General features: G+C 39.7%; 1 protein-coding gene across 1 annotated transcript; it reads right to left on the bottom strand.

Moving 5' to 3' along the window:
* Positions 1 to 15609: 15609 nt before the first annotated feature.
* FGF20 (fibroblast growth factor 20) lies at positions 15610 to 17549 on the bottom strand. Its single transcript, XM_085305516.1, has 2 exons — positions 17487 to 17549; positions 15610 to 16139 (listed from the first exon to the last, which is right to left on the bottom strand). The coding sequence occupies exons 1-2, from the start codon at positions 17514 to 17516 to the stop codon at positions 15894 to 15896; spliced, it is 276 nt and encodes a 91-aa protein (XP_085161642.1). The 5' UTR covers positions 17517 to 17549; the 3' UTR covers positions 15610 to 15893.
* Positions 17550 to 20328: the final 2779 nt, after the last annotated feature.

Below are 20328 nucleotides of genomic sequence, written 5' to 3'. Positions count from 1 at the left end.
ATAAGTTATTCCATTTAATACCTAATACCAAGAACTCCACTCGTGAGGCTTATTTTGCCATCTCTGCTTCTATTACAGAACTACTTGGCAAGAGCTGTCAAATATTTATTCATTCATATGACAGCTCAGTTAGATGAAGAGCTGGATGTTATTTAGGATAATCTATTTTTCAAGCCTGGACCCCAAAGAGGAGTCAGTTAAGCGGTGGATAGCCTGACAAGCCATCRTCATCCCTTGGTATGGCCGAGGAAGCAACTCTGTCCTGAATACACAGGGTTTCTTAGCAGCAGTTTGCCAAGGGCTGCCTGTTGCGGAGAGGACACCAGGCTGATGAAGAACAGAAGGATCACGGGTTTCGTTAGGATCCCTGAACGGGGCTTTAAGAGTGTTCGAAAGTGATAAGGAAACTGAGGCTGGAGACACACGTGATTGTTATTATATGACCTAGATTTCTATTTTTCTCTACTAGTTACAATAAAACCRTCTTAAAGAAAGACCCTTTCATGTCATCAACATGAACATCAACATAAAAGGCCTCTTCACTTAAGCTATAAAGTAATGCTATGAAAACTGTGATAATTTTTAGACATTTTGCAAAATCTGTTAGCCAGCTTCAACTTTCTGTCTCATCTCCGTAAAAGCAGAGCATGCCCAAGGCTGGAGATCTGGGAAAGGGTCCCCATAGGTTATGGGACCTAACGGGGCTAAGATACAAGATCTCTTTCCTTTGAAAGAGTAACAGGCAGAAACCTTGTGCTTGTAAGACATGCCAGTGTAAACTCGGAACTTTTAGTTCGTTGGCAAAACCCGCTGAGGGTGACTCCAGAGCACAGTGTCCAGCACACTGGGAGTCAGGAATTCTAGTTGGAGTCCCTTGCAAAGGGAGAAGTTTACCAGGGCTTTAGTAATCAACATATTATCCAGCAAAATGTGGGCTATAGGAGTCTAAGAAATCTGGGGAGACTGCTTGTAAGATGGTGAGTTTCCTCCCCCCAAGTGTATTTGGGTTACTGAGTAGAAAGTCCTGAAACGTGTTCAACAGCGACAACGTGAAAAGCTTTCTTCACGTTCCCTGATCCCAGCGGCAAGGGCTCTTGCAATCCTGCAGCATTTTAAGGGTTATCACTCTACCAAATAGGTTTCAAGTGCTGGCATGCTTCCAAAGGATATAGTTTTCTCTTTTGCAAAAACGTTTCACGATCTCCGCGTGGAAACAAAGAAATGGCGAGTGAAATGTCTTTTGACTTGCCACCTCCTTTAGCCATCCTTTTAACCTCCATTTGAACTTTCGCAGTAATTAAAATTCGGATTGACCCTTTAAAGCAGCACTAAAGAGTGCTGACAGCGTTGGGATAAAGGTTTGAAGACGCTAATAGGTTTTAGTGCCTGATACTTTTGATAATGCGGCACTGAGTGCCATGGGTCTCCGTGGGTGGATTCCATCTGTCCCATAAAGTTCTGTATGGAAACACAACAGGGCCCTTTGATCTTCCCCGCGTGAAGACCCTCGTGTTCCAGAAAATCAACAAAATGCTCCCGCTCACTGAAAAGCCGRATCTCGGTCCCGCAATGCTTGTCGGCACGCGTGCCTTTCCCCCGTCGGCAACACAGCGATCCTGGCAGCACTGGGGAGAATCAAAGTCATCCCGATTACGATGCAGCTGACCRGCATTTGGCCACGTTAGCATAGTTTCAGCTAAGACTGTGAATCAAATATTAATGGTTTCACTCAGCAATGAAATACATGGTAGTTAATATAAATGTCAGTAGTGTTATTTACCTTTCTTTAACAAAGTGTTTTAAGGTCTGTAGAAGTTCTTCACACTTGAGGTTGCTGCAGAAACTTGGTGGCCCTATTGGGTTGCTTCAGATCAGCATTTCTGTAGTAGGAAGCAGCTTTCTTTTTTAATCAAGTACATACTGAGTTACATATCTGTGCTGAGAGCTCTAGCTGTTCCTGGTACAGAGCCCGGAGGCCCAGGCGCTCCCCCCAAGTGCATATCCTTACCAACCTGCCCAGCTTACCCYGGTGCTCTACGAGATCCCCAGAGTCGCAGTGCTGGATCCCAGCTGGCCTCCAGCAAACCAAATGCTAGGAGCCTTCASGGATCCCCTCGCCCTGTCTCAGCACCCACCAAGTGCAAACAGAGCCCAGGTGCCTCTACTCCCTGTACTCACCCCTTCGTCCACCAAAAACTCATTTAGGTCCTTACACGTGCACTAGGTGGTGTAAAMAGCATCTGGCACTGAAAACGTTGTGTCTAGGATTACCTGACGTACAGAAAAATCCATTATAACTCATGAAATGGGCCTTCATTTAATTTATTTGATTCTTCATGCCTTCAGAGGAAGACTTATTCGCCCTGTTTGTTTAAATGGCAGTTTGATTTATTTATCATCTCTAAGAGATGGGCTTTTTTTTCCTGCTGCTTGCCATATAATCAGTTAAGGTTTAACTTACTATGAGTGTAGTTCTCATCACAAATAAATGYCCTATTCTCCCATTATTATAAATTCCATTAATATTAACATGAATACTAACATTAATATAGAAGTTGTGTTATCCTGTATTACACCATCTATTTCCAAAAACRGAAGACAGAACTGTGAAAACTTTTCATGTAATTCACAGTTATGCCATTAGATGGCAGTGTAACACTCAAAACAAAAGCTTTTTCTGTGAACTATGCAAGTAGTTCACRTTCACCAAGAAAAGCAGTTTTATGTTAGGGATAAAGCTAATCTTTTTGTAAAGACAAATATACTTTTACGTTCTGGAATGTTCAAATTTAACATCTGGAGGTGCATATTAAAATTAAATGTTAAAAGCTTGATAAGCTTTTAATAGGATATTACTTACTGTCATCTTTAATTCCAAGGCTSTAGTCAAGAAATTTGCTCTGCAGAAATTGCGTTGAGAGGCACGGTGATTTTAAATGACCTGTATGTCTTTTTGATCCTTAGCACAGCYAAGAATCAGCTCAGCTCCAGAGAAAAGTTTGGAACTGATTTAATTTGTTGTCCCCAGCAGCAAGGACCTAAACAGTGCCAGGGACTATTACAAAACTATATGTCTCCAACCATCCTCTTATCATGCCYCTCGTATCACAGATTTGAGAGTTAAATAGGGGTCTTTATGCTTGCYTTATAGCACTAGACTGTTTCCTACCCTACCTGCAGTGATCAGGTAATCATAGAATTGGTAAGGTTGGAAGGGACCTCTGGAGAACATCTAGTCCAACCTCCCCGCTCAAGCAGGGTCACCTAGAGCATGGTAGACAGGGTTGCATCCAGGCGGGCTTTGAAGATCTCCAGAGAAGGAGACTCCACAACCTCTCTGGGCARCCTGCTCCAGTGCTCTGTCACTCTCACAGGGAAGAAATTCTCCCTCACGGTCAGGCAGAACTGCCTGTGCTTCAATTTCTGCCCATTGCCTCTTGTCCTGTCACASGGGACAACTGAAAAGAGTTTGTCCCCGTCCCCTTGACACCCTCTCCTTAGGTACTTGTACACATTGATAAGATCCCCCTCAGTCTTCTCTTCCCCAGGCTGAAGAGGCCCAGCTCTCGCAGCCGTTCCTCAYAGGRCAGRTGCTCCAGCCCTCTGATCATCTTCATAGCCCTACGCTGGACTCYCTCCAGTAGCTCCRTGTCTCTCTTGTAGTGGGGAGCCCAGAACTGGACACAGGACTCGAGATGAGGCCTCCCCAGGGCTGAGGAGAGGGGCAGGATCACCTCCCTCGACCTGCTGGCAACASTCTTCCCAATGCACCCCAGGAGACCRYTGGCCTTCCTGGTCACAAGGGCACATTGCTGGCTCATGGTCAGCTTGTMRTSCACCAGCACTCCCAGGTCCTTCTCTGCAGAGCTGCTCTCCAGMAGGTCRGCCCCCAGCTTGTACTGGTGCCTAGGGTTATTTTTCCCKAGGTGCAGGACTCTGTAATGAAATGGCATATGAAATCCAGTGCAAAAAGAGCGCATAGAAAAAGCTGTTCTACATGATATTGGTCTCTGAACTAGCTATTAAAACTTAGGTCAAAGACCATAGTGTTATAACAGATAGTTTTATGAAAAGGTCAGCTCAGTTCTCAGCAGCAGCCAAAAAAACCCAAATAAAATGATAAGGCYTGTTTTAAATTAATTCCTGCTTAGAAGACAAAACAAAAAGCACTTTTCTATCACTGTTCACCCATAATACACCCAGAAATTGAGTATAATATTTAGTTTCCTCACCAGTGACAAATGAATGACAAAAGGAAGAACAAGACAGTAAATAGTACCTTATTTTTAAAAAACTATAATTTTGGGGCAAGAAGAATAATACCATCATTCAGTTATCAACACTTGGCATTCAATTTTAAGATACATTTCCAGATGATAGACTTGAACATCCTTACTGCCTATTTCTACTGTTTAGAATTACGCTGGGGGAAGCGTATATTACTATATGCTTCTCCTAGCCTCATCTTTTTCCCTTGGCATTTGCCATTGGTCATTTGATAGGATACTGAGGTTGACTGATGGACCCTCTTGTCTTACCTGACACCACTGTTCTTACAGAGACCAACTACCCAAAATTATTCATGCTATGTATATACTTTCTTCGTGTTTCAGATTATTCTCAAGTGCCACGTGTTCCAGAGGATGGGAGGGGGGGTCTGGGAATTATTTCTGYCCATGAGACATATTTGGCCTGTTCCCCTGTTGTCTCCAGTTTCCATATGCAGTTTTCAGCTTTTTGAGTCATTCCATCCTTCTAGACCTGTACTTTTTGTCAGTCAAGGGGTTTTCTCTCTTGCTAGATGAAAATTACAGGAAGGGGCCAAACTAASTCTTCTTCGGTATTTCTTTAGTCTCAGCTCTTCTGACAGCAGTAGAGTTTGTGTTAGAAAAAGCACATTCACAGTTTTAAAGAGTTCTTCTTCTCTGCCTGTCTTTACAATATAGTTTAGAATTCCTGCCTGCCAGCAAAGTTACTGCTGTGACTGTTTCTTTTGATTTTAGGTGTACTTTTCAAGGTTATAGAATTAGTACTATGGGTGCCTGATAAGAGACAGCACCCTCCGTAATGTTGTGCTGTCCTTCAGCATACAGAAGTCCTAGGCAGGGTGCTGAAGAGGACTGCTTTCGTCTCCCAGTATTCCTTGAGGAATTTCTGTATTTCAAATAATCTCTGATGTGACAAGCAATACAAGAATTTCTGGGCTTTAGAATTCCATCTTTTCTGCAGGAAAAGTGTCCTGCTGAAATGCCATGTCCTTTACCTCGAAGGCTGGGAAAGCATTTCTACAGCAGGTGGAATCTGAGGCTGCAGAATTACAGCGGTTGTGTTGCAAACTCCTACTCAAGGCTACTTGCTATTTTTGCACCATATCAGAGCTGACTGGATTTTCCCATCTGTGCCAAATTAGCGTATGCTTTTCCTTTTCCTTTTCTTCCTCTCCAGTCTTATAGGCCAGTATAAGCTTGTCACAAATTTTGCCACTAGTCTCTCATGGAAATGTCTCACTGTTTGCCTGCCTTGGTTTTTGCTATAATTAAAATGGCATAATTATTTGACCCCCACCCTTTTTTTTTTCAAACGTCATTAAGAACATAGCATTCTCTCAATTTAATTTTCTATTTTAGCCTACCAGTAAGTTACTCTGTTCCAGGAAATTAGAAAACAGCAAGTAAGTGTTAGCATTGGGCCCTTGGGAGCAGGAATAGCTGTGGAAAGGCTATGCATACTGTGGTGAGATGATGATAAGCACACGATAAATAAAAGGAGAGAACAGAGGCCAAATAAGAAAATAGTTATCTTAGCAATGATAATCAATGAGAAGGTGTTGTTTTACAATTCTTTCCTGTGTTTTTGCATCCATTCAATTAGTAACTGTTTTTTATTTTCTATGATGGCTTTAAATTAGCAAACAGAAGCGTAATTATTTTAATGAGGTACTTAAAAATGGAACTCAGGATTATTATTGTTATACTAGCAATAAGATACTGCAGATCATGTTTTATGAATTCATTAAGATGCATCATAGGTGGCTGGAGTTCCCAGTGCACCTGAAGCACTCACTAATGGCTCTGCAGAATATGTCCTGTCATGCCTTCATGTTGAAATACCTTCTGGCAGAGCTTGTCTTCTCCTCATTGGACACAATGAGATATTAACTCAGATGTGAAATATAACATTCTCATGTTAACATTTACTAATATATTAATGTTTCAAATTAAAAAGTCCTTGAAGAAGATTGTTTTCTGAAGATACTAGAAAAACATTAATGTGCTACAGAGCCACCAAAGGGATGTGGAAAATTGTGAAAGTATAAATTGCAAACATGAGAAACTACAGAGCTGAATYTGAGTAGGAAACTCTTGTAGGATTTTGTCTATGAGAGAATGAGTCATAGATGGGGACAGAGTAGGCTGTGCAAAGTAATTAGAAATAGAGTTGTAACTTTTGTATCATGAGTCATTGGTGACCAAAAGCTGTGACACCATTTCTGATCCTCTTTCCCAGCCCAGTATCCAAAGGGTGAAATGGCAGCGGAGCAGTTTGATCTCGGGCTGCCGTTGCCTCTCCTGCCCGGACACGCACTTTTGCCTTCTCACACCTTCCTCAGCRCTCTGCTCAAACCTAAGCGTTCGTGTCTCTTACCTACCCTTGCTCTCCGTTGCTCTCACCTGCGTCCTTCTGCACGCCGGCATTAGCAGGGCAAGCTGAGATAGCCCCACCRGCTGGGGGATTTGCCCCATTTCAGGAAGTTTCCTTGGGAGCAGCAAGAGATGCCCGTCTGTAAAAGCAGGGGAGTCCTTGCAAAACCCAGAGTTACCTCTGATATTAGGCACTAAACCATGTAAGCTTTTGTTGGAAAAGCCCAGGTCTCTCCAATGAAACAGAAGATCCTGATTGATAAAGGAGTTCAGGCTAYAGTTTCCAAAAATGTGAGGGTAGTTGGGAAGACCTGATTTGTTCACTGAGATAAAGTAAAAAGAAGAGCATGGCTTGTGAAGGGAAGATGGGAGGTTTTGCATATAACAAAAAGAATCCATCAGCTTTGGAAGAGGATCAGCTGYGTGGAGAGCAGAGCTTGTGTCTGCGAAAAATGGAGATGGAAGCAAGTAACCATGGACATGGGACTCGCAATTTTTCTTTATATGTTAATGCCATCTTGCTAGTCTCAGCACTTCAGAGCACTGAATAATGATGTCTTAGGAAAAGAGAAGGAGAAATATTAGTCAATTATGATTTGATTAGCTGAGTATTCCCATATATTTCCAACAGACTTTAAAGAGGTGACAGCTTCTTTCTGAACTGTATATATCTACTTCTTTGCCTGGTAGTATGAAAAATAAATGATACACCTAGTAAATCAGTAATAAAATACATTTATCTTTAATATTATTACAGTTATGGATTTCATATAGGAAAGCAGAACACCAGCCAATCTCCCTCACTATTTTTTTTTTTTAGCTACGTGCAGGAAAACCTGGAAAAAATGAAGTTCAAATAAACTCAGAGATCAAAAATATATATCTTTTGAATATTTTCCCTTTACTATCAGATCTCTTTTCTGATTTGTATAGGTTACTTAGCAGAAACAATACATAAGACTGTCTTCAGATCTCTGATAGGAAATCCCCACTGCAGCAATAAATATTATATTTATGGCAGGCAATTGGCAAGCTACCTTGATCATGATAGTCCCTGGCTGACAATCACACAAAAGTGAGACCAGAAAGTATATTTTAAATGTTTCAGTGCGTGGATTTTCCTAACTACTCCTTTCAAGTTCCTTACTAACAACTTGTATATAGATCAAAACATGCTAATTTCATCATTGCTGGCCAGCACCATAAAGAAACATAGGAAAACATATGGGCACACTCACCAACTTTTTAAGCAACCAAATCATTCATAGAGCTATTGAAGCTTTTCACGAGATAAAAAGACGTGTGCTGTTTTCAAACAATATTATCTCTTTTTCTTTTTTTTTTTTTTAATATGAAAAGATGTGAAGGTGCTGTGTGTAGTTCACCATCTGTCCCCTTTTCATGTAAAACACTGTCACGGGGCTCCATAAATGTGTAAGGGGAGCCAGGGCTCGAYGTTGTACAGCCACAGACAGGCTTGGTTTTTGACCCTGAGCTCRGTGCCTAATTCCGCCAAGCGACWRTGTCAGGATAAACAKCAGTAAAGCAGACAGGACGCCTGGRTATGRCAAATACCTTCCCTTGCTCTCTAGCGACAGTCTGGGAAGGAGCACTGATGAGCTGCAAGAGGTCTGTTCTCAGAGGTGCTCAGGGGTAGGAAATAGGTCCTAGAGAGGCTAAAAGAGGTGAGAGAAGCGTAAGACTGAAGAAAATGCAGACCGCCATATGAAAACTGTCAGCAGAATACAGAATGGCATAARGTAAACTCTGCAAATAACCTAGGAWTAAATGAATTGAGCTCTCCAAGGTGTATAYGCCATGAAGAAAACCAACAGAGGTACCTACATATTGTTTATTTCAGTTGTTTGCCCAGCACCAGCATCAGAATAACTGAGAACACTTTACATAGATAAGATTAGCAAGCGCATTCCTAGATAAAAGAGGTTACAAGCTGCAAAACCACAACCATTATTTGAATGCTCTGTCTTGGACCCAATTTTAGTAAAAAATCAAATGCAATGTGGTGACTGCATGGTACCTGAATAGAGCACAAGACATTTCCAATGAGAGAAGATTTCACATCACACCTTACAGCACTCGTAAGGCACAAAAGTCACCTCCAGAATCTGTATGATTTTGAAATAGATATCTATGATATCATGCCCTAAAAGAGAAAATGTAAGCAGCTAAGTACTACACTACACGGGGCTTTATTAGTGATCAGCAGTTTCTATTACATTAAGGTAATAGCATAGAATAATAATAGCATAGAATAGCATAGAATATAATAGCATAGAATTAAGCCCATTTTATAACTGTTAAGTCCTGGATCCTGGCTCACTGAAAAAAAGTGATCACAAAGCAGCCTTCTCGCAGCAAACATCTGCTAACTGCTTGTTCTAAGAAGAATAAGACTGTGGCAAGAGTAGGAATAACTGAAAAAAACAAATTTTAAGAACAATAAGAAAAAACAAGTATCCAGAACCCTAGACTAATCTTAGAGGGTAGCTAAAGGGGGTTTCATACAAAAAAAGGGAGGCCTCAGGTCTATCTGTTAAGAGTTACAGTTCTGGAAGTTTGATAGGAAGGCCGATAATATAGCATAACTCTGTAGAACCATGACAAGAAGTCTCCTGAACAGGAAAAACGACCACCTGACATTTTAAAAAACAAAWTTCTGGAAACTGGAGGCTACAAGCACACATCCTTATGCCATATCTTAGTGTCAAAAGTCACCTTTTGGTCTCAAGGGAAAGATCACTTTAATTGGCACATTCTGCTGCGGATTAAATTTCTAGACAGTTATACAAGTTATATAAGACTTTTCTACATTCATTAAGCTTAATAATAAAGAAAGAATGTTATTGTCCACTTATATGGTAAAAAATARGTATAAAGACTTTGATAGTCCCAAGGTTGAATAGCTAGAAGATAAGGCAGAACAAAAATAAAATGCAGTTCTGACTTTTCCTGCCATCGTGCCGTTGGATTACGCTACTTTTCAGAAAGACTAGATGGCCAAAGTGGTGCTAAATCTAAAAAACAAAGACACAATTTTTTGGCCTTTTTCTTTTCATCTGAAAAGAAAAAGAGTTTCTGGCTGCAGTTCAAAACCTGATTCCCCACATGGCCAGTAAGAGCTCTAGTAAGAAAGACTTATTAATTGTGAAAATCATCTTAGAGTCCACAAAATTTCCTAAGGATATTCCCCTCCCTATGAGTTTCACCTCCATCTTGTTCTTGCAGAGCTCCATCACATGTCTCAGGCTGGCTTCCATCCATACCTCTCCTAGAAAGGGAAATGATATTTTCTGTCTCAAGCAAAGTGGAAGGCACAGAATTGGCATTATCAGGTTATTGATGACTCGATAACTAACATTATTTCATAATCCTGTCCAGAAGTGTTGGCACAAAGGAGGTGAAAAAACTTATTTCCTTTGGTAGTCTGCTCCAGAAAACTCCTAAATGTAAGCATAGTTGCCTGTCACCACCTGCTGATGTCTCTTAGCTACAAATAAATAAATGAAACCACTTCAAGGCAGATCTACCTACCTCCRGCCCCACTGTAATGTCAATGGCACCTTACAGCCACTTTAATTAGAGACTGCTGGAAGATCCTGCATGGATAATAAAGACGTGACTCTGTTCCCTGAAGGAGTCAACCACTGAGATTATTATTTGCAAAAACAAATGAAATCCTGTAGCTAATTTGCAAAGCATCTTTCACAAATGCATCCTAGTGCAGATGTATATATAAAGAGGTGACATTTGGGAGGCACATATGACTTATAACTTGGGCTCGATTCAAAAGTCAGGTAACATTCATGACCTGAAGGTATCCATGAATGTAATACAACATGGTTTGTGATATTTTAAGTGTGAAAAAACATGATTCAATTTTCCTATACAATAGGCTTAAAATACGCAAGCCAAGACTTTACCACAGAAAAAGTTTTTTATTAAGCTCATTTTCAAAAGACTGACTTTCTAACTCTACTACTCCTTTCCATGTGAACTGCATTTTCTAAAGATTGCCAATAGCACTCCAGACATCTTCAAAATACAGACAGCCACTGTCACCACTAGTTTAATTTAATATTTTCTCTTTTTCCTAAAGTTCCAGAATGGTTCTAGTGTCTGATCATGTTGCAGATGAAATACTTGTCTTGGTAAGTTGCCAACCAATTTCTTTTTGAAACTTAATATCTCTGCAACTGGCAATAGAAGTAACTGTTTGACCTCTTCTCTATTTCTTTTCTTATTTGCGCACGACGTATTCATAACAATTTTGTGGTTAATTATGCTCTACCTAAGAGGCTTCTTACACCTTTCTGTCCTTCTGCTCATTTATCTCTGGCTACAAAGAACCTATATGACATTGTACAGCAAAACTTTATAACAAAACTGAGGTAAAACTAAGGCCATAAATAAAAAATTTCCCAGTTAACATCTTGATGGTATATAACAACTTCAGAATGCACTTYGTTTCTTTCTAGCAACGTATCGTTCTCTTGTACTGAGAGAAGCCCGTATATATCTAGACATACACTGACACAAAGTACTGCTGCAAAGGAAACTATTTTAAGAGAAATATCTGGGAAAACGCAGGTTAATGCAGACATCCAGGTAGTCTGGAATTCCACCACCATGTTCTTCAATTACGTTAAAAGTTGAGTTTACTTTTCAGCCTCACAGAAGGAAATGACCCAGAGGAGAAGTGACTTCAGCTCCTAAGCCTGGGGGCTTCTCTGACGAATGYCCCAAACTTGTCTGATCCGTACCCTCCTCGCTCAGCAGTGGCTGTGCAGTACTGTGCCTGATCTTGTACGGCTGTTCTTACGTTCATATGACTTTAGTCTTCAAATGGTTGCATTATTTAAAAAAAAAATCTCAGGGAATTTAGCGGCAGTAAGGTCAATAGCTTTTCTCACATGAAAAACAAAAGGGGCAAATGAAGGAAGATTTCCAAAAGACCTCCTTACTGATAGCATCTCTATACACTAGGGAGCCAGACGAACAAGACTTAAGCATTTTACCACGATGCTTTCAGTATTCATAACAGGGGTTTGTCCAGTATATTAAGGCAATAGTTAAGATGCATTTCTGGTGTGTAAAAATACCCTACCTCAATTTAGTTCATTGCTATACAGGAAAGGAATAAGGCGTAATGGTATAAGATAGTTTGTAATAGCTAGAGCCACAGAAGGCTGGTACCAGCATGATTACATCAATTTTAAAAAGTCACATCCACAGCTCATATAGCTGCTGATAAAGAATTATGTTTAGATAAGAACTTACAAAGTTACTGAAGGGAGAATGGACGACTACGAAAAATGTGTAAAACGCAGAAGAAATTTATTTAAATGGAAAGAAAAGCTATCATAAAAATGCATTTKTTAAAGGACTCTCACACTTCACAAAGTAAATTCTGCAACTACCTGGAGCACTACTGGAGCACACAGCTCAACCGGTGAATTGAACTTCAGCTAGAATCAGAGAAGTTGGCTGTCACATCTGAGCACGAAAGATGTCACTGATAAGCTCATGACAGGGAGCATGAAGATACAGACTGCACCAAACTGCTCTGTGCAAATAGAAATGGTTCAGACTTACAAGAGGACTGTGTGCCTTTTAGCCTAGCTGTACACTTTTTCTGACTTTTCGCACTTTCTCACTTTTATCAGCTCATCTAATAARAAACACYGCTTTTTCCTAAACGCTTGGGTTCTCCTATATCCTACCAGAGTTACAAGACACGCAATACTACATAAACTTTAATGACTSTTCTGTACTCTGTGGAAGAACACAAAGATTAATAAAGGTAACAATTTTGCTTTAAATATACTCATAAGTGCAAGTGATTCTTGGTTTTCATAAAATCTTATGTGTGGCTAGAATATTATGTATGACACAACTCGGAAAAGAGAGCGGTAGAAAGCAAAACACACAAGAAATACAGAACTGGCATGAAGCACCTGATTTTCAGCCAGCTCTGAGATCAAAGGATCAAAAATTCTACGGTTTATAAGGGAGCAGGTGGGAAGCACCAAGTGGAGTTGCACCTGCTATGCAAACTCAATAGCTACCTTGAATGGTTCTCCTTCCTTGGAAAAATGGGAAGGCAGAAATAAGGTGGTGGGTCATGCAGGGATTTATTTCATGATGTGACATTTTCTCTTAAACTTATTGTAGGTAATGTAAAAAACACAGTTTACATGAAAAAAAATCAGGGAGTCGARAGGTCTGAAGTTACCAGTTGTTCACGCCTTCAGAGATTTCCTCTGAACCTTGAACAATGTCGCTGCCTYCAGATTACACTTTTCAGGACATTTGTGCAACCCACAGCTTTCAGACTGATATGGTCTGGTACAAAAGAAAATGACTGGTAAACTAAATCAGTAATTCTGCTGGTTAAATAGCAGACTCTCTTTCTCTGACCACTTGGGCTTTCTCTGGTGGAGGTGAAAGCCACACACAAAACAGCCACTGGCAACTAAAGGCACTAGTCTAACGACATGAGAAAATAGGTATTTCAAAGTATGATTTCTACATCTACAGCCTACATCATCCAACTACACCTAAAGCTGTTTTCAAAGTAGAAAAGCATTAACTGCAACAAAAGATTATGATGGACAGAATATAACAGAATGCAAATAAATGCTACAAGCCAAATGAAATGGGAAAATGCAGAATCTGTTTTCAGTGGAAATAGACAGAGTCAATGATAGGTTTCCAATGCTCTGAAGGTTTTTGTATCATCATTCATCACCACAGTACCTGCTCCGTTACKATTTGTTCAAGGATTATTAACATATTCTCTAAAATGAGAATGGGGCAAGCAAATAATAGCATATATCACATTTCTTCTTCATCTGTAAACTGGCTAGGTGCTTGGATTCAGGAGTTTCAGCTCAAGATTATTCATCACTTAAAGCTATCCTCAGTTACTGTTTTGGACTGTATCAAAATTGTTTTTWAAAAAAGCACAATAAGGATACAAATTATACAGTCTAATAATGATTGCAGCCTTTGCCATCTTCAAAGTACTTTGAAAGTAGCTGGATTAACAGTAAATTGCTAATCCAAAGAAAAATAACTCTATTATTGGTACGAGCTAAACACTCAGCACATTTGCCAGAAATGCAAGGAAATTATGTCCTGAGCAGCAGTCATTGGTTTGTTACACAATTTATGTGGAATAATTTATTTTTTAACATACAGAGGAAAAAAATAAACTATTTAAAGCATACATTGTTCTGTTCAGTCATTGATCTATTTTTAATGAGACTCTGTCGATGATAAAATCAATATCTGATGGTAAATTGAAGTGCATTATAACCCTTGTTTAGCAAACTATATTTAGTGCACAAYAGATCTTTCACTGCCTGTTTTAATGATAGCTTTTAACCTTATTAAGTTAAATACTGATACTTATAAAATGGTGGAACATCTTTTGGTGTACCTGCAGTCACTTTCTAATAGAGAGAAAGTTGGGTGATTTTTTTTCCCCACAGTCCATGACTAATCTATGCTCTTCCACTTCTCTTCATAAATTGCAGGAAGTTCTAGTACAGTAATGATTCTAGCAAGTGTGTTACACACATAACTTTTAGTTAATACTTTGATTTAAGTGATGCACATGCAATTCTTGAACTATCTATGCATCCACCATGCTGCAACTCAAAGGAGCTTATGTCGAACTGGACCCGATGCAGCTGCCATTCCCGAAAAGTGAGACCATCTCCGGGCAAGCATCTCACAGCAAGCTGCAGCAAGGCGGAGGTCTAAACCACACCGGGTCTATCAAAAACTTCTAGTATTCTCCAAGAGAGTGGAGATTTTCCTGCAAGTCAGTCTGCAGAGGAGTTTGTGTTTCATAACTGACAGTCCTGAATTAAATTAATGTAAATTAAATTAGTGTAATCTATGTAGTGTTTAGTTATAACTAGCAGAGGGATATATCTCATCCTTGTCCTGACAGGCTTCACTCAAAAATTGATGCTCAGATTATTTATTCCCTAGTGGAGGCAATTGAGATGAGAAAGTATTCTCCTTAGGCTCATCCATACTCAGTGAAGAAACAACCTTTATTCACACAAAGCCTTTCATTCAACAGWATCGGATTTTATACTACAGTGATGAGATTCCTATATGAAAATTTTAAGTGATGTAGAAAATTCTAGTCATTTAGTTATTCAGGTGAYAATAAAGATACTAGGAGCCATTTGGCAAAAACATCAAGTACCTTGTGATTTGAAACAAGATTTTAAGAGTTAATACAGCTTGCTCTAAGATAACTGTGACATACTTTTCGTAATTGTTGCACGCTTGCAATACTATAATAGTATACTAACAAACTCAATTTAAAAAAATGACAGTAAACCCAATAAAGTGAAATAATTTTTAATTTCCTTTTGAAATGTGCATTTGAATTCATTACAGATCTGTAAGGCACTCTCATAGGTCAAAAATAACCCACGTTCTTTCCAAAATAAGGAGAGTCATGAGGCAATGGTATGTGCATAAAATATAACCTAATCTGTAATTGATAAACAATGAAATCTGAGTGTTCGTGTTTTGGATGTATTGCAATGAAATACAATTTCTGCATCATGACACTACTCGGACACTACCAAATATTGGCACTGCAAATGATTTGTCATTGGGGTTGGGGACTTGTATTCTCTTCATATCCCAGTAAAAAATAAACTCTTCAATAAATAAATATATAAAATAAATATATGCTATCTGGAGATGTATAAATAGGTCCATCCTATGAAGTAAAGTTCCAGCTCTGACTGTGATACATTGACATGTAAGGTCCATCACTGAAGTGGAGCCACTACAACTTCATATACAGTTCTCAAGATGTATCATTATTTTACAGTTCATTTCTTACTATTTCTTCCATCTATTCTCTGATCCAGATGCTGTAGGTAGTTTCTTTTGCTAATTTATAGACAGTAAGTAATCCAGACAAAACAGGCAGGAGTTTGGTATTTTAAGTCATACTGCAACTTCCCACTGGCTACCATACAATTCAGCAAATTTGAGCGAGGCCAGTCCACTCTGAGCTTTAAGGCTTTGTCTCCTAAATCCAAACACCAGGGAATGGAGGCTTGGCTGTCACTAAGCAGCTTCTTCAAACCCAGTATTGCAGAACTCTGCAAATTCTCCATGTGGTACTGCCACGGACAAAGCAGTAAGATCAAACATCTCCAAGATGGGTCTTTTTCAAACTTCTGCCTTTCCTCAGCTGTATCCCAACACATCCTTGTACAGTTCTGGAACTCTTTCGGGATCCACGGGCCTGGGCAGGAAGTGTGTGAATTTCTGGTGTCTTTTAGACCTCGCCCCATCTCTGGGGGTACCATCTTTGTTAAGTGCTACGAAGTATCGCCGCCCTGAATCTCCATGTTTGTACACATTGGATGAGTAAGTGTTGTACCAGTTTTCCTCAAACTGCTCCCTGAAGATGCACTCAGAAGTTAGTTTCTCCTATAGAAAGAAACAGGGAAGAAAAATAGGAAGTCAAGCTATTTGCAGCAACCGGTAACTGAATACAAACACACTTATGGAAAAAAACATGATAAAAGTAAACAAAATATTTTAGGCTTTGTGCTGCCTTCCTGTTCATTCAACTGTTAACAAATCAAACTCCAAAAGAGTATGTAGACATCAAACGGAGTTTGGAAGGCTAATTTATCCTTTACTCATTYGAAAACTAGACCCCTTCATACACAGTTTTGGATTTAAACACCAGTTAGATGACTCCCTCTAGGAARGCATTTCCCATTAACTAAAATTCACTTGACCTCCAGAGAGGTCCGTCTTGGGGTTTCCACCCCTTCTGGAAACGAGATTTGATAGAGGGACTCAGGCACAATGTAATAGATGAAGAACATATTGGAAAGCGTTCTTTGTGGTACACTTCTCGCATTTTAAACAGGACTGATCTCAACAAAAGGTATGTGATTACTGCTTTCCTTCTGTGGGGAAAATACTGCTATGGCACAAAGAAAAGCTATCATCACCTCAGTATAAGCTGTATGGTACCAGCAGGTCACTATTTCTTATTCAACCAGAACACCAAACACCATGAAAGCCTTTAATACTAATACTTTTAGGCCAAAAGTTATTCATTAGGATCAGATAACTAATGAGTACAAGCTTATTGTCATTCTTAGACACAAACATTCCAGTGTTTGGACCAACAGGTACTGCCAGTACTCCTGCCCTATTCAGATTTTGCAAATAACAGTGGCACAAAACTGTGACATAGTATTGGCCTTTTTTCCCCCCTTAACATCTGAAAGAATGCTTTTACATTAAAAAACTGGTACCTGGAAGTATCACCTGGTGATTTCTAAAGSTGCATTATTAGGCTAAACGAAAAGTAAGTCAAGATATTGTATTAATTGTTGTTTATTAGTTCCATAGCTATCCTTTTAACTTTTTTGCACATGCATTAAGTATTTTAAAAGATAGAATATGCACCGACCATGATAGTTCTGTAGGGTTAATACTTACAAAGAAAATTATATACCAGGCAACTTAAAGACTTTTTAAATAGCTAGTTTAAATAGCTATTTTTGTCTTAATTTAGGGTACCGTCTATATTTCTTTTCAGTTATCTTTATCTAAGACAGAAAATTTTCCCATCAAATATTTAGCATCCAAGTCAATACCACGTGCTTTGAGAATTCAGTGTACTTTTCAACAGGAAAAGATGATTATGTTTTGAAAGCAAAGACCACCTAAGCTAGCTGCCTAAGGTGTTTGCTTAGTGCCAGTAAGGGAATCAAAACCTAAACAAGTATGAACTGACCCAAAGGTAGTACTTACAGATCCATAGAGTTCTCCCTTCTCGTTCATTCCAAGGTAAAGGCCACTGTCCACTCCTCTRATGCTGACCAGTCCCACCGCCACACTGATGAATTCTAGGATACCTGAACATACACCCAAAGGAAAAAAATAAAAGAGATGGCTTTAATTCAACTTGTGACCAAAAAAATAAAAAATATCAAAAATATAGTTGAATGCAAGTGGAAAACCACATTTATTACAACAAACACATTTATTATAATAACTATGGCCTATATTTTCTGCAGTTTCAAATATTGAATGGAAATGTATRGAGTTTCCACAGGAAAGCAGTCAGAGAAGCCACATCTTGGAAAAATGCTACATTCTTTAAAGAAATCTTTTTTATTTTGAATAAGAAAGGATTCCATTCACCACCAAGGCTAAAGCCTTCAGTACTACAGAACTGTAATCTATAATGACTTTACACTATTTGCTGAACTTCCTACTCAAATACTGGAAGATAGGTTTGAATAACCCAAAAATATATTTCACCTTCTCTATAGCATTATCTTAAAAAAATATTTCCATTATTAGATCATTTGAATAGAAATCAAAGTACAGATTGGAATTTTATGAAACAGAATCTACCCACAGGAAAAATAAATCAATMAATAAATAAAAAGTATTTRCCAGACATCTTATCTAGCATATGGGCCCACACCTCTTGACACAACCTGCTATAATCAGTGCAGGCTTTTCATGTGCATGAATTATGCTGCTTATTTTCTAATGTTTGAATTATAGYACTCTTTATACTATATTGGTCCAAAACATAATATATATTAATATAAAGTAATCAGGAGCATGGGGCATTTATTTGAAGCCTGCAATTTGGAAAGTGTATGAACAGCATATTTAACCAACTGATCTGCACAGATAACATTACACATGAAATATGAAAGAAAGGGAATGTGTGTTCACACATTCTGGCTTTTTGAAAGTTAACAACATAAACAGAGCCTCCAAAAGCAGTTGTACCTAAGGTCTTGCTGTGCATCAACAAACCTGCACAACACTTCAAAAAAAATGGATCTTAGGAAAATGTTTAAATAGTGTGTTTGAGTTTGACAATGTCTTTTTTGTTTATTTTCTGTATTTGTGACTACTGTTTTTCATTCAGGACCATTTTTCACTCTAAGACAGATGGACTGTCTGGACTTTACAATAATTTAAAATGTTTTGAATTTTAATTACGCTTTGGCATGTCTCTTATTTATATTACCAAGCAGCAAAGGAAATAAATCCTTTAGAAAGAGTAAGCATTCAAAATCCTACTGCATGTAAATCATCATAGGTTTTCCAGTTCCTAAAGCACAAAATCCCATAAAAAGAGGTGGAGGAATTTTGTCTTTCGGGTATCATTTTCAAAGCCACCCTTTCTCAAAACTATAAAAAGCAGGTGATTCAACCCACAAAGCAACCACATCAGACAAACTGTCAGAGAATAGTGGTAGAATAAAGAAAGAACATTTCTAAAAAGCCCAATGAATGTTTGATCTGAGGCTAATTTTTTTCTTTTTAAGTAGATTTATTTCATGTTTACATGCTGTAGGAAATCTTCCTTCTGAGAAGAACTTTCTGTTTGACTACTGCTCTTTTACTTCTGAAAACATCCATGTGTTATAAAAGCAGTTAAGAGCCATTCCAGCAGATTGTTTTGACTATGGGAAAGATGATAGGAAACCCTTTAATCACCTTTTTATGACTACTAAATCAACGCACACACAAATTCACGTGTAGTTGACAACAGCAGGTTGGTTCAGATGGTCAGTTCCTACACCCGTTATTTAGGATTTACTCTCATATCGCAGTAAACATTTACATTCTTGGATTGCCCTCTCCTCCTTTTGGTTTATTGACCACAAGTACCATGAAGCATTTTCAGTATTTGAGCAGAACAGGCATTTCAGGCCTCCCTGCTTCAACTTTCTGCTCTGCAAAACAGAGYGGTCTGATGCAGAGGGAAGGGTCGCAGTGACTGAGTCCATAACCCGTATTAATTTATAAAGGCACAGGACAYTGCGATGCAGCTAGTCTATTCAAAGCAGTGTGACTGCCGCTATCTTTCCCCTTCCCCGCGAAGCCCGCAGGCGTGTGCCTGCACTCACACACACCCGGCACGGGTTGAGCTGGGCACACACAGGGTTTCATGGCTGGCACAGGACAGCAGCGCCTCTTGCACCCTCGCTCTGACACATCTCTGAGCCGGAGGGCTCAGCCCAGCCGCTCACCCACCTGCCCCAGCACGCCGGCATCGCACCTCCTTCGCGGGGGCATGTGTGAACACGCTCACAYGCATGTGCAAATGTATGCACGCACACATGCACACACCTGCACACATGCACRTGTGCATGTGCGCACATGTGCACACATGAACACAAATATGCATGTGCATGCATATGTGCACCCATGTGCACATATATGCACATATATGCACGCGCACGCACAGATGTGCATATGTRCACATGCATGCACACGTGCATGCACATGCACAGGTGTGCATGCACACACACAYATGTAYGCACACACTCGTGCACRCATACACACACATGTACAGATGCGCACACACGTGCACGCATATGCACGCACACATAATACAGGTGTGCATGCACGCACACGTATACACACATGTGCGCGCACACACACSTGCAGGTGCACGCACACGGGCACATACCTCCCCCCCGGCCCGGAGAGACGCGGCGCGGCCGCTGCCTACCGAAGAGGCTGTGGTCCTGGCGGGTGCCGCGCACGCTGCCGTCGGGCAGGATCTGCAGGTGGAAGCCGGTGCGGCAGTAGAGCTGCCGCCGCCGCAGGATGCCCT

This window comes from Rhea americana, unplaced genomic scaffold (assembly GCF_003343005.1).
Source record: "Rhea americana isolate MKP2758 unplaced genomic scaffold, rheAme1 scaffold_221, whole genome shotgun sequence".
NCBI classification, from domain to species: Eukaryota; Metazoa; Chordata; class Aves; order Rheiformes; family Rheidae; genus Rhea; species Rhea americana.
Note: the sequence above shows the minus strand (reverse complement) of the source record. Positions and strands in the feature narration are given on the sequence as shown.